At 40.0% G+C, this 15,636-nt stretch overlaps 1 protein-coding gene across 1 annotated transcript; it reads left to right on the top strand.

Annotated features, from left to right (window-relative positions):
• The first annotated feature begins 1,431 nt into the window (after window positions 1-1,431).
• On the top strand, window positions 1,432-3,996 carry nkx2.1 (NK2 homeobox 1). Its single transcript, XM_037487364.2, has 2 exons — window positions 1,432-2,355; window positions 2,772-3,996. The coding sequence occupies exons 1-2, from the start codon at window positions 1,989-1,991 to the stop codon at window positions 3,440-3,442; spliced, it is 1,038 nt and encodes a 345-aa protein (XP_037343261.1). The 5' UTR covers window positions 1,432-1,988; the 3' UTR covers window positions 3,443-3,996.
• The last annotated feature ends 11,640 nt before the right edge of the window (window positions 3,997-15,636 follow it).

Raw genomic sequence — 15,636 nt, forward strand, 5'->3', positions numbered from 1 at the left:
TAAACCAGATTTGCCGTGGATGCAGAAACATGCCGTAATTTTAATTGCAGCGATTATATGGCCTGTGAATTATGCGCCTGCAACTCGGCTAGCATCCAAACAATTTATTTCAATTCTAATATTGAGCCTCGAAATATAAGACAATATTGCTTCATTAAAGATAATTGTGCACCTCAATGAAGCGTTGCAAATACTGCGCATACTCTCCTGCAATGACGGCCGAGCTGCCGTGAAATATGCAGCAGAGAAACTGCGGCCGATGATTTGCGTGACGACCTGTCAGTGATCTGCATGTCACCGCAGCAACGGCTCTTCTCACTGGGCCTGCAGCTGAAATGTGACAGCATGTTGCTGAGGGTTCTTCAGCATTCATTCGAGTGTCTAAAAATAAAAATCAATTTAAAAGAAATCCGATTTGAAAAAATCGAGAAATGAAACCAGGAACCCACGTTGAGAGTAACGGTGGTATTTAAACTGATCACAACATCTCACATTATTATGTCCGCCACCAGAAGACGCTGTGTTTCTTTAGCTGCTATAAGGAGACGTCGGCTCCACCTGCAGGCGCAGACTTCTTCTGTCGTATAGGAGCTGCTGCTGCTGCGTGACTGACGTCATACCTACTGGCGAGACCTTTACCCGATCGAAATACATTTCTCATAATTCTTGCCGTTTTAACTGTAGCCACATGAGCTGCTCAACACACTGTGTAGAATAACTTGTTGTATTGCTTTATGTTGAAATATTTACAACAATTTATATTTGCGCATTATTTAAAAAATGAGAAAACCTACTGACAACAGTAATTATTTATAATGAATAATAATACATTATTTCAATATAAATCCTGGGGGGAAAAAGAGAAAAAAATAGCACAAACTTCACCTTGCGTTGCCTAAGACTGGGCTGTGGGGCACAGCGCTCTGAATGCTATTCCTTGACTTCAAAGCCCGTTGGATGAAGCCAGAATCTTTTCATGTTCTCCGTGTGTAAAACTTGAGAAATGAGATGTGACTGAGTGAAACTGTTTCGGCTCGTTGAGCTTTAAGGCAAGACGTCACTGAGGGCTACCTGGCGTTGTGCTGCAGAAGAGTGCTTGAACGCCCTTAACTTCACACAAGAGCCTCTCCCACTCCAGACCCGATTTATTTGCTTGTTTGGGTTTTTTTTTCTTCGTGCATCTAAACATAGGTAATACCCTGCTTTCGTCCAATGATCTCAAAATATGAAGAAAAAAAACGAAGGGAGGTTAATCATTTACGCGGCCACTTAACACGCGGATGTGTAGGCCTATTTATTTACTTATCAGTATCAGTCAATTTCTCCCCCCGCAAGTGCACTTTTGCATGTCTGAGTACGATAAGGCATAACACAAACAATCCCGCAATCACTGGTGGCCCCTCGTGGCCATTAAAAGTCAGTAGTTCAACCGAGGAGTGGGTTCTCCAACTCTCAAGTCCATATAGGCCTCTTTTCATCAAGAGGCCCTCGTAAACATCACTACAGTTAATAAAGTGAATTGTGGTCAGCGCAGTCCCGAGGTGCAGCGGCGTGCTCGTGAGTGACAGCGAAGAGACACGAACTCCGAGCAGCAGGAGCGCGGATCGGACGCCGCCCGCGGCGCGCGGGCACCAACATTTATGATCATGTGCGGAGCTGATGTTATTGTCAGTGGGAGGGGAGCACATGTCTTGCAAGTGAAATCGCGCTCGTCGAAAGGAGGCTAGAGCTGTGTGGCATTGTTGCCGATGCCCCGCCTCTGATGGTAGCCTTAAACCTGGCACCCAGCTAAAACAAACCAAAGCCAGCACCGAGCTCCCACTCAATCCAATTAAGGCGGACTTGAGGCGTTCTCCTACGTGTACATCTACCAGGATCGACGTTGAGACAACAGGAACCGGAGGGGCTTTCGCCAACAAAAAAAAAAAAAAAGAAGAGAAGGAGAGATTGCCTTGCCTTCTAATTTCTCGCTCTCCAGCCTCAGAACAATGTCGATGAGCCCTAAGCATTCGACTCCTTTTTCAGTTTCCGATATCTTGAGTCCCCTTGAGGAGAGCTATAAGAAAGTAAGTATGGAGAATAACAACTTGGGGGCACCTCTCACTTCTTACCGGCAGCCGCAGGTCTCTCAGGCGGCGATGCAGCAGCACCACATGGGCCATAATGGGACTGTGTCTGCGGCTTACCACATGACTGCGGCAGGTGTTTCTCAGCTGTCACACACGGCCATGGGGGGCTATTGTAACGGCAACCTGGGCAACATGGGCGACCTGCCGTCGTACCAGGACGGCATGAGGGGCAGCACCGCCGCCACCGGCTGGTACGGAGCCAACCCGGACCCGCGCTTCTCCACCAGTGAGTAGAGCCTGCACCTGTACTTTGTGATACATGATTGCCTGTGCACGCACCTGGTTTTTACTGTATTTTAGTGGGGGTTTTTTCCTCACGCCAGAGTGCGCACTGCTCTGTTTCACTCGCTAGGTTTTGATTTTTATTATACGGCAGGGAAAAAGGCTGCTCTCAGACCTCAGAAATGTAGTTTGTACAGTCTGATAATGTTCGAGATGGACTTTGACACGCATTAGAGTTTTTTTATTTTTTTTATTCGAGTGATTGAAATAAATGTTAGCGTTGTAGTCGCATCAACTCAATAATCGCTCATCCAAAAAAACGATGATGTTTTATTCCTTAAAACTGGATTATTGTGTGAGTCATTGTTGCTGGTAAAGCCGGCAGTTTCACACTATTTACATGTTCTTTTTCTCCATCAGTTTCTCGCTTCATGGGCTCGCCGTCGGGCATGAACATGGGCAGCATGGGCAGCCTCAGCTCCCTGGCAGACGTGGGTAAAGGCATGGGCTCACTGTCCAGCACCCCGAGGAGAAAAAGACGGGTGCTGTTCTCCCAGGCGCAGGTCTACGAGCTGGAGCGACGCTTCAAGCAGCAGAAGTACCTCTCGGCGCCAGAGAGGGAACACCTGGCAAGTATGATCCACCTCACCCCGACCCAGGTGAAAATCTGGTTTCAGAATCACCGGTACAAGATGAAGAGGCAGGCTAAAGACAAAGTGTCCCAGCAGCAGATGCAGCAGGACAGCGGCTCCTGTCAGCAGCAGCAGTCCCCGCGGAGGGTTGCCGTGCCGGTGCTGGTGAAGGACGGCAAGCCGTGTCAAGGCAGTGGCCACACGCCCACTTCCTCCGCGCAGAACCTTCACCAGCAAGGAGGCAATGTCATGATCATGTCCAACAACACGTCCGGGCTTGGACAGCACCAGAGCCAGCAGGTGGGAAGCACGGGTCACTCACCAGATATGGCGCCGCACTCCTCCAGTCCGCCGTCCCTGCAGAGCCAAGTGGCCGGCCTGTCTCACCTCAATTCCCCCGGCGCAGAGTATGGCTCGGCGCTACAGTGTTCAGCCCTGTTGTACGGCAGGACATGGTGACAAGAGGCGCCGGCTACTCCAAACGGTTCTTATATTTAAAGAACGAAAAAACAAGACATCTTTTTACTGTAAATGTGCGCATACGAACAAGAGCCAAGTGAAATCGGCGAAGCTTTTCCTGAATTTCCCCCTCATGGACGGAAGTGTGACTGCGATGGAAGGAAGCGATGGGAAAACACTTTTCACCAAAAACTGCGGAAGTCTTGGGATTTATTTATGTAAATTATATTGACACAAAAGATGAATCATCAGTTATATAGGCCGCAGTAATTTGGCAGAAGTGAACCTGAACAGGGATGGGTGCTGTTATATTCCCCTTCACAAACACACATGACTCTGATTTATATAGAATTTAATGTAAGCCGTAGATCTAGCTTGTATATTTCTGTAAGAGGTTTGAATCTTAGCTATCTGTTGTAAAAAGTTTTTGACGCTGTTGACGGTTTGTTGTCGTTTTATTGGTATTTGTACGTTTAATTTCTTTGTAACTTATATAGATATTTGACTTACAACAAAACAGTCCTATTAATAAATTATGGAAACAAGATAGTTAAGCTTTTTTGTGAAATATGTCATTATTTACCGGTTTTAAAATCGCGAAAATATTCTTATTGGAAAAAAGTCAGAAGAGCAAAACACAGTGCGGTATTAATATTATCCTTATCGTTGTTATTTTTTTATTATTATCATTATCATGATTATCATAGTTTCTAGTTTTCTATCATGAGTGGTTTGTTAGAAAACTAACAAGTGTTGGGCTTGATGCGACGAAAATTTAACCAGACATAAAATATGCTGAGTTTTGTCAAACTGGCAGGACTAACACCCGGGCTCTTAATCTGACGTGACATTAATTTCCCCAGCCTATTTCTCATTTTTACATTTTCTGTCTAATCGCACCGGCATGGCTTATCTTTGCAGGCTAAAGCTCTCACAAGCGTGCCCTGCAGAGTAAACGGACCCTTTATGAGCTTTTTTCTTTTCTCTCTCTCTGTGTTTGACTGTGTGAGTCAGAAAGGTGAGGTATTTTCGCCTCCCGACATCAAACGCGATTGCTGCTCAAAGAAAAGCTTATCGATGAAATCCCTGACTAAATAGCTCGCGCGGCCCAACTGTCGGCGCGGCAGCTATATCAGCTGGTTTGTCAATAATCAATCAGGGGTATTGAAAGGAAACGGCAAAAGGCTATTTGTGTCCGGTGTCAATAACAAACCATCCCGAACATTTCTTTGAAGATCAGACTGTATTTTGGGAGGTTTGATGCTTTTTAAACTGACGCGATAATGAAAAAATACGACCAGTCTCTTTCCCCCCCCAAATTATAGGCTCTGTAAATAAAAGCTATAATAATCATTAGGGACCATTCTCCCGCCACCTAATAGCGCTATAGGTATTAACAGTAAACAGCGGGGTTGCTAAGCGACGCAAGTAACGGTGGTTGATTCTCGATTACGGCTGAAAATAAGTTGCTGTCAATCCAGTGTTGTCACGGGTCCTCTATAATTTCACATAGTTTTGGTCTGAATAAGATGCAATCCACCCTGAATTAATTTATATTTATTGACCTTTTTGTCTTTTTTTGGGCCGAAGTATTTGTCTGGATTAAAAAATTTAAAACCCCTCAGAACTGCGTTTTATAGGTTTTAAAGCTAAAAATAGACCTAGAATTATTTCTTGGTGGTTATTGAAATAAATCAGACTTCCTGGACATGGCCCAATTTAGAGAGCGCTTGAGCTACTCGCAGGCGATGTGGCGATTATTTCAAATTGCACCAAAAATGACTTGTTTTGTAAGTTTTTAATTATAGTATAGCATAAGAACGGACACAGCTGTTATTCAACTGAATCAGCTGAATCAGCATTTCTACGAAAAAAAAACAGTTACAAAAATAACAACAAGTTGGTTGGGCTAAAAAAGTTTATAGTACATGTTTTCTAAAGGGCTGGAGGTCTCCATGTGTCTCTTCTAATACCTGCCTTTTATATGGGATGCGTGATTTAAATATGTGAGGTCTTTGCTCATTGTCGGTTTTTTATTTTCATCCATAACATAAGACACCACTGTAAATATATGAAATATACTGCGCATCTGATTATCCTTATTTTGATGTTATATATGTATTACTCTTTTGAAGAAATCGTTAAAAAAGCGTCAGTTCTTTGTTGTTATGGCTTTGACTCAGCAGCACATTTCGCCCATGCTTTTATTTCACAAGTGTAACCTATTGGGGTCTATAAGCATTAAGTGACTTTTTTCTCGAGGGAGTAATTTTAGGAACTTTTCATTTTGGGGTTTTAACTTTAAAAAGCACATTGGGCTTTTGCTGAAAATGTGATTTCCACCGAAGAGCAAACCAACCTTCTCTCATTTGTGTGTACCCCTTTAAGGCAGCAGCAGCACTTTAGGGCCACCAGGCAATCCTCCCATAAAGCTCCTTTGGGGGCTTTTAAGTGAAATCTTACCAGCGTCAGAAACTATCTTCAGACATTTTGCAGAGCTTTTTTTGTACGAGAGAAAGTGAGAACTTTGGGATTGCATTAACATGTCTTTGGCGCTGTGTGTGGTCTTTGTGCGCAGCTTGTAGCTGTTGAGAATGACTTGTTGGAAGCGTGTGCTCTCATCGCTCTCTTTTGTAGAAACCCACAGTGCAACTCCACAAGTCCTCCTGGCTTTATGGTGGGCTGGTCTCCATGAACCCCAAGCAATTAGTCCCTAATCTCAAGGTAATCATATTTGAGTTAGCGACAGGCTGTTGAATCTTATTTCCCTGTTTAGCTACGGTATCAAATTTTGGATGATGCGTTGCATACAGAAATCCGGTATTATGTATCAGTGCTTTCTAAGACTGAATTTACACTTAAAGGGATATCACACATGTGTACGGCTTAAAATGGAGGCAGCGATAAATTGCATGTTGTAGTTGATTTGCATCTAAACAATGACGCCAAGAAGCAAAGGCACCATTGATCGTTTCAACGAATTCAGTTTGATTCTTACATGACACATTTTACAAACTAAACTTTAAAATGCCTGTCTCTACAAATCATCAGGATCTAGGATAATCAGGATTTAGTTGCGTTGTTATTTTCGTATTTTTCTAAACGAAAATGCTAAATGGTACGTTTTGAGGGTTTTATTTTTTTCAGGGAAATGTTCTACAATGTAACCTAGTGCAGTTTGGGGGAGTGGGTGCACACATCAAGTACATCCCACCTCAGGATACTGGATATTTAAAATAATTAAATCACTCGAGGATGGATGTGTCTGCAGTGGTGCCCTACCAACGATCCAAAAGAAGAGTACGGTTGAAAAAAAGTTAATATCCATGAAGGAAAAACATAAAGCAGCAAAAGTAAAATAAAAAATGATAGAAGAAACACAAAAAACGTTGATTTTGTGGATTGGTTTGAATTGAACGTGTACACAGCACTGTGATTAAATATAGCCCTAATAAACCTAAAATAAAATAAAAACACAAAACATACAAATATAAGTTTTGGCAGTAAACTGAATGAGCACTTGTCATTGTTTTAAATTGTTTATTTTTTTCATTTCTTTGTTGAAGATGGAGTAAGCGGCTGCTGTCCACGGTGCTGAAATAAATGGAAAACACTAAGACGACAAGTATGTTACTATAATGCGTAAGTTCGATTATGGTCTTACTTCAGAAAAACAACAAAAAAGATTTTTATTCCTTTTTAGCACTCATTTTAAGCCTGAAAAGGAGTCTACTAATGACCTTGTTTAGTGAAATTATAAATAGTAGCTTGCATGTTTTTTCTAATTTCAAACCACAGCCGCTCTCGTTGCTCTTTCTTAAGTTCCTTAACATTTCATTGCAGCAGGCCAAAGCATTCATGTGCATCACAAATAGGACAATTACTCAGCAACTGCAATCACCCCCTTTGGTAAATGTTTTTGTCAGCTTGCAGCAAAAATCTTTAATTGTCCTACGTTTATCTGGTTCTTGAAGCCATTGTTAAAAGAGCGCTAGGGAGGGTCATTTGTGAGCTGAAATACTTTGCATGCAAAGCGGAGCGCAAGATGCTGTAATACTTGACCTTTCAGCATAATTGTTGCAGGCATGAAATGCAGCATTCAGAGCTCGCTGAGTAGAGTCCTTTCTCCCTCCCTCCCTCTGATGAACAAAGCGCATTTTACACTTCTTTGGTGTTCATTTGGCTTTGTTTCTTTCGAATAAAGCGTCCCTGGGACTGGCTGCAATTTACCATCATTTCAATAATACCGCTAGGGTGAAGAAACGGCATAAATCACAAAATTCCACAATTCAATACTTAACAATGGACTTCATGCTAAGCCTTCCCCGACAAACGGCAGAAAACTCGTAAATAGATTTGTTCACGCTCTGACATAAAATAATCTTCACAAAATGATAATGGACAGCAAGATTTTATCATTTTAGGAAGATTGCTACAGGTGTTGATCATCCTTCATACTTGATGCAGTGCGTGGATTCTTTGGTTACTAAATAATGGAAAACTCATGTTAAAAAAAAATCCTTAAGGAAACATCAGGCCTAAATTTGCGATGATGATGGTCAATTACCAGCATGTAACTTGACTCTTATTTTAACCATTCTGTTCAATCAGCTAATAAACCTATTTTAGCTTGTTGCCATCTGTTTTGTGAATACCAGACAATGTCAGAATTACGTTTAACGTATCATCAGCATACAGTTTGAATTCACAGTGAAACAGAAATTACGGTGTTGTAAACGCCATGTGGGTTATTTCTGAGTGAAACAGAACAGTGTAGGGTTTTAGCTATGAGATTAATTCAAATCAAGTCCTCAAATATAAGTGAATTGCTTCATAAAGGGGTGTGGCTTAGTAATTACATCCTGATACAGCACATTTTTTGAAAATATAAGCACATTCTTTTCACCTGATGATTAAACACACTTTTATTGCTATACTAGCTGATATTCAAGTGCTGTTTTATGTTTGCGATGTTTAGCTAGTCAATTTAACTATAGCTTATAGTTGTTTTCAAATCACCCCAAATTAATTAATACAATATATATTTATTTATTAGAGATGTTGAGGGTAAATATTATGTATGCAATAAAATATTAATGAAAAATAAACACAGGGACTAGATGAAAAAATATTTCACTGTGTCTTCAAAGAAGATGTGCGTCATTCTAAAAGTTATTTTACACAAGATCAAGCACAACCAAGATTTTGGAAAAAAAAGAAAAAACATCCACAAACTGATCCGCGTGACACATTAAGTGAATTTCAGGCCGCTAACATCGAAGGACTGCTTGCTGAAAACTTGAAACCTTCCGATCTTTAAACTGCCCCAGAAACTCCTGGTTCCTTAAAAATAAGTAGTTAAAAAACCTGCTTTTGAACAAAAACATTTGGTTTTTGGCAACTTTGGTTTTTAAAAAAAAAACACAACATCGGCAATCATATTGTCGGCATTTGAGCTTGTCATCTTTGTAATAACATTTTTAACATTCAAGATTAATTGTCAAAGGATATGGGAAGGGAAATAAACATTTATAACACAAATACCAATAAACAATCACTTCCCCAAACCACAAAGACCACCTAACTTTTACTCTACAACATAAAGTTGAAATCATGTAGCAGGCAAAGAGAAATGTTCCCACTCCATTGACAAAGTTACAGTGTAATGAATTTCCCCATCAATTTACAGTAATCTACTGACAGCCACATTTGCTGTATTTGCTGTAAATTACAACAACAGCATAATACTGTAAAAATGATACAGTACAGCCCTGTATAGAAACAGCATTACACCGTTATTTTACTGTTCCTACCGTGATGCCCATGAATGGTTAATTACCGTAAAATGTTTTACAGTACTGTAGAATGCATATTTACAGTATGACACTGTTATTATTTAAGGATTTAACAGTGTTACATTTCAAAATAAAACCCCATGGAATTGCTAACATAAAAAGAACTCAAGGGATAGCATTTCAATAAAATGCCTTTATTAAAGTCAAATCCGTATCAAACACACTTAACCCTACTTATCTTACTATTGAATTAACAAAATTAAATTAACATAACGCTAGCAAATACTGTAGCCGAAGCTAATGTAGCATTGATAGCTATACGACCAAGTTGTGTTGGCTAACTGAACTTTGCTCGTTGATTAAATTGCTGACAAATAAAACCTTGTGTCAATGAAAATGAAATAACTCGCTGGTAACACAGTTAAACAGAAAGATAACGTTAAAGATATTAACTTAAATGTTGTCACTCAAGAGAGTATCGTTAGCTTAAGTTAGCTGGAAGCAGCATGCATGCTGGACACATCCGGTTAACAACAAATAATGTTATTGGCTAAAATCAATACAATGTGAATTCAACACAAAATGATTGAACACAATAATGCTGACAATGATAATATCCACGTTGTTCAGAGAGCCACAGGGCCAGGATGGACTACGGGGTCGGCTGTGCTGTTTGACGGCGAGGTGGAGCAGCACGCAGTACGAGGCAGAGCAGCACGTGGTGCAGGTGGTGCTTGAGCACCGCAGCGCGTGGCCAAAACCGAGTCTGACTGAGGTCGGATCATCCCAGAGTCGACTGCTGTCTGGCTTGGTCCACTTTGGTGCTTTGTTCAGAGTCATGAAAATTGTCAAACTTTTCCACCCTGAACATAACCATGGATCGATGATGTCCGTCCGTTGACCAGATCAGAATCAGAAACCATTTATTGCCATGTACGTTACACTTGGTGAATTGGTGCAATGTAAGAATAAAGTAAGATAAAGTGTACTTAATAAGAAGTAGCTGCAGATTATATCAAGTGATTTGGGCAATTTATGGAAGGTCCTCACAATCCTCTGTGTGTGTTTGCATGATTGTGTATGTTTGCGTGAGGTCTCCCGTTAAACATGCCAATTACAGGAGTCCAGACTAAAGCTGAGTTGTCATGTCCGTGTACAGTACCAGCAGGAGTCCTTTAGAAACCAACGAGCCATCACTAACCCTGTTAACACCGAACCCTCCAGACCGACCTGCTGCCTGCAGCAATGACATCTCCATTTAATGAAGGTCTGAATAGTCCAAGGCTATTCTTTTTCAAATGGTAAGACCTAAGTGTATTTAAATTAAGCTGCACAACATAACCATGAGGGCACTTGAGATAAAAAAATAAAGAAAAGTTTCATGTTAAAAGCATGTGAGGCAATATTAAGAGCAGTGGCAAAAATGTATAAGTATAGTTTAACTACTTTCTACTTTCATTACATTCGGAAGGGCAGTATTTTCCTTTTTTACGGCTGTATTTGTCAGTTGTAGTAAACTTAAACAAATAAAGATTATACACATACAACCTATTTTATGATATAATGCATTTAAACTATACTAAAACCATAACCCTGTCTAAGGGAAAAGACAGGATTTTTACTCTTTATTAAGTTTTTATTTGCCATGTGTCATCGTTACTTCTACATCAGATGAACAAGATTTGTCTGTTCTTGGTGACTTAAATTGTAACTGATTTAAAGGTGCATTCTAGATATTTGCGAATCCGACCAAATTGTGACTCAATACAAGAATTTCTATAAACATGGATGATGTGAATATTTCAATCTTTAATTAATCATATTTTCACTACATGAGTGGTGACTATAATTTGATTGCTTTAACAAAAAAGAGTAAATACGGTTCAGGCTGGGATTAGAATTATTTACTGATGGTCACCTAAAAGATTTACTGCTGACTCATATGGGAATGATTTTTGTACAGCTGTCTGCATGTCAGGAAAATTGCTTTGAAAAATCAAAGTCGTAAGCATGCATGAAGGTGCAGTTGTGCAACATGGATTGATCACAGCAGGAATTCATAGCAAAACAAAATATCTGCTGGTGTTCCACAAGGGATTTGCTTGGGTCCTCTTTCGTTTTCCCATTTTTGCAAAGGATTTACCTAGATCTTGAAAAATACTGATGCATTTAAATAGACAGACAACTTCACTTTGATCTGAGCTTCTTCAACAGGAAAGACGGAATGAGTGGTGAATTAAATACCATTACTAAATGGGGGAGAGGGAACAAATGTTTTCCTGCCAATGCTGCCCTCAGTTGGTCTATTGTGGGCCAGTTGAACGGGTCACTAAACCCATAGTGGTTTGTAGAGGATTCAAAAGTAGATTAAAAAAATAAAGAAATGTCTTGAACAAACAAAAAAGGCTAATCCTGCTACAATCCCTGATAGATTACTTTAATTATTGCAAACATTTGTGAGTTTTGTTCACAGAGTAAAGGTTATTATCCCAGAGTGTCATTTCAATTATGATCTTAAGGTCTTTTTATTTTATTGATATGTGTTTGGTCCCACTTTTCTTCTTTTCTTATTGTTTTTGACCCTATATTGCAGACGAGCGATCGCTCTGCCTCTAAATATGAGAATAATCAGGAGAATATTATGAAAAATATTACAATATACTAGCTTGGTATGCTGGTAAGCTAAATAATTGTCACATCAATATTCATCACTATTTTTTTAGGTCAATGATCATAATAGACTAAAGGATTAAAATGAAAAAACATATTTTTTAAATTTGATTTTAGTTATTGATCAAGTAAATAAATAGTAAAACCAAACACACGCTCCCTGTAAAGTAGGAAAACTTGAGCAAACCACCCAAAATGGTCTACCAGTTGGCCCATTCTTCTGTGTGAGTGAATAGAGGGATATGCTGTGCAGGCTAAAAAAAATCCTTGTATGTTGCTACACAATAAGCAATCAAGATCCAAAAAGCTAGACATTTGACAGCTTAATGAGTTCAGGCTGCAATCACTTTAAGAAAAGGCCAGGCCCATATTAACACAAGCAACACATATATGAGCAGAGCTGAGAAAAGGCACATTTAACTCACAGTAAAGGCGCACATAACTACAGGTTAATGAAAACGCAGGGTGGAGGTGGATGTAAATAGGGCCTGTATATTAGGACCTGTTGAGACTTCCATGTTTTGTTCGGCAAACAGAAGGAGGGGTGATATTTGGCCCCGTAATGAAATATGTCATTACGAGGAATTCATGTGACACAAAAGGGGCGACAGTCAAAAATTGCCCCACTGCTGTTCAGTAATTACATAGTTTGCCCTGGCAGCGCCTTCAGGCAGGTGGCTGGTCCATCATGCAAATGGCTTGGCCGTGCCGACATAATTAGCCAGTGCGAGTCGCTTAAATTAACAATTAGCTAACATGCAATTCGGTTCTCAACGCGGTAGTTCTCTTTTTAGGCCAATTGTCACTGTATGTTATTCCGGTTGTTGAATTGCTCAGTAGGATATGTGATTTCTTACTTGGTCAATTTATGGGCTAAATGAACAGAAATCAACAGAATAAAGGGTTATATATGCTGCATGGAGGCACATTTGTGTTAAGCACTTACCATTAAAAACGACTATAACGGTCTTCTCAGTGAGACTGACAGGCAGCTCAATAAAGGGGTGTCAGGTGTTGATAGTAAAATGACAGTTTAACAGAAAACAGCAGCCTAAGTGAGAGTGAATCGGACTCGGAGACCACATGCTGCGTCTCAGTCAGCCCAAAAGGTTCTGCTTTTCTAACCTCTCCACTGATCCCCTTGCAGCCGGTGTTCTAAACACTATTGCCTTACTGCAGGCCAATCACGGCCCACCCACTCTCTCATTATTCTCGCTGCCCTCCAACATGACACGGGAACAAAGTAGACATTAAGCAACATTAAACCCAGGGATGGGAGTAGTCAGGAACCCGTTATCTCTTAATGAAGGAAAACACATGCGGAGCGATACACATAGCGGGTGATCAATAGAGAAGCCGGACAAAGGGAATCAGAGCACCCCCCCAAAAAAAGGAAATGCAAATCAATTAGAATCGTTGTTTGCTTTGAAATTGTTGAGTCTATTTCCATTAATTACATGTCTATTAAAAGTAATTTGTCTAGGCTACGCAGCAACAACAGTTGTCATTTTTAGCAGTGATGGACAAGACACTGGCCTGCGTCCAAGTCCATTTTTTAGGGCATTTAATCTCAGTCTGGGACTTTTTACAGCAACATGATTTTAAGGCAAGCAGCTCATCTATGTTTGTATTCATCTCAAATAAACTTCAAAGTTATGTCTGCTGTCCATTTAAACTGCGTAAAAACTCCATATTGTTAATTTTGTATTGAATTTCTAAAGTAATTTATGTAACATGTATAGCCACAGTTATTGGTTTTAGATGGCCTTCTTGCTGATAATATAGCCCGCACTATGTTGTTAAACTAAGTGTTGTGTTAAAATGTCATGTTGCACCATCATGATCAGTATATTTCATCTCCTTTTTACACAATTGGAGTTGCTTTTACCAAAGGCCCAGAACCTCTTGTTGGTTGCTATAGCATTTTCAAGCACTATTCTGCTAAATCCCAACCCCCACATAGACCTGCTCTGCACACTTGTAATAAATTATCCTCAAGTGAAACGACTAAAAACGAGCTGGGCAAAAGCTGGACAGGGCCACTTTACTGAATCACACCTCATAAACATTTTCATTTTTGTGTGACTTGACCCCCAAAGCTTTTATGCAGTCAATGCTTGCGTCTGAGTCTTTCAGCGCCTATCCTTCAAAGCTTGCCTTCCATGAGCCTACTGTTATTGTAGCTCTTATCTGCCCACTGATGATTGATGTTATGAAATCACATTTGGAAATAACAGCAGACAAAACCTGTAGGCGGCTGGAGGCATCTCATGCAGAGCGTCCTCCTTGTCCTACAGCTGAAGTGCAAACATATGCGTCTGGAACGCCAGTGAGAAGAGCACTGATTTGTTGATTAATTAAACAGAGCACCCTGAAAAATGCCCCCCAAAAGCACACGTTCACAATGCTGTACTACCAAGTTTAGTGGCGAACAAGTGGAAATTTGAATCAGCCTCTTTATTCCATGAGCCCCATCTTTGCCAAATTGAATGCAGATTGAAAATAATTTTTCAGCTCTTGACTTCATCTATTTGCGGTCCCCTGAATCGGTTTTGCTACTGTCACGTTGCCACACAGATGTAAATAAAGGCATTTAAGCCTCGAGAAAATCCTTCAAATGATTGCTGGCTGGATAGCTGTCATTTCTGGGACACTTTATCATGTGCATAGAAAGATCAAAGACCCGTTAATGTGTTAAATCATTTTACATTGAATTCACTACTAGATTATTTATTGGTTCCCTGCATGCTATTTCTGATATTGTCCAAATGTAATATTTCAGTTGGAAACTTTTCATGCCATGGTAAATAACCAGACAATAGATAATTCATAGAACATCCTAATGTGACTTTATTTTATCTTGCAGTCCCTTACTGGAGCAATTTTATTATTTTAATATTACTTAAATACCTTGAAATATGTAAAAATCAATGTCTGCAGCGAATCCAAATTGCGTTTACCGCCTACAATGGTTTCCCAGTGCAGGACCATTGCCTGCTGTGTTTTGGCAGGAAATCAATACAGGGGAGAAATCTGTTCTAATCATCTGTACATTTACCATCACAATCAACAATCAAAGCCAAGACCTGGATCTTTATTTGTAAGCCTGAACTGAACAATTTTCCCACTGTGAAAGGCAAGCTAAATTAGAACCCTTGGTTCCTGTTAGTAGCTCTTAATGGCTCTGATTTGTGAACTGCTAAATGAGGTTATGTAAATTGATCCTGAATGTAGGAAAAGGCCCCCAGGTGACAGGTGCAGTCGGCTGAAGGTGGGGGCGGGGATGGTGTCATAAAACGAGGAGGGGCGGAGGGGTGGCAGTGACATAGCAGGCCTCTGGGAGACACATTAACAGACCTAGGTTAGACCGGTCGTCTGATTGAAAAGTTTAAATTATTCAAATTCCATATGTCACACTACAACTTTTTTTCTTTTTTTTCTCAAGTACCGCACTTAATGTGATGTACTTGACTTTAGTATTTCTATTTTATGTGTGCTTCCATTGAACTACATTTCAGAAGCAAATGTTTCACATTTACTCTTTTAAATTTATTTGAATGATTTAGGTTTTGTGATTAGTACATAACAGTGGATATTAAATACATGTGTGTGTAGAAATTAAACATGGGGACTCCTGTGTCAATATTTCAGTGTATAAACAGATAATTCACAACAATATATTATATTATACTATATATTATGTTTTCATAGGATAATTTATAATTGTTT

The sequence above is a fragment of the Pungitius pungitius genome, chromosome 14 (genome assembly GCF_949316345.1).
Source record: "Pungitius pungitius chromosome 14, fPunPun2.1, whole genome shotgun sequence".
Classification (NCBI taxonomy): domain Eukaryota; kingdom Metazoa; phylum Chordata; class Actinopteri; order Perciformes; family Gasterosteidae; genus Pungitius; species Pungitius pungitius.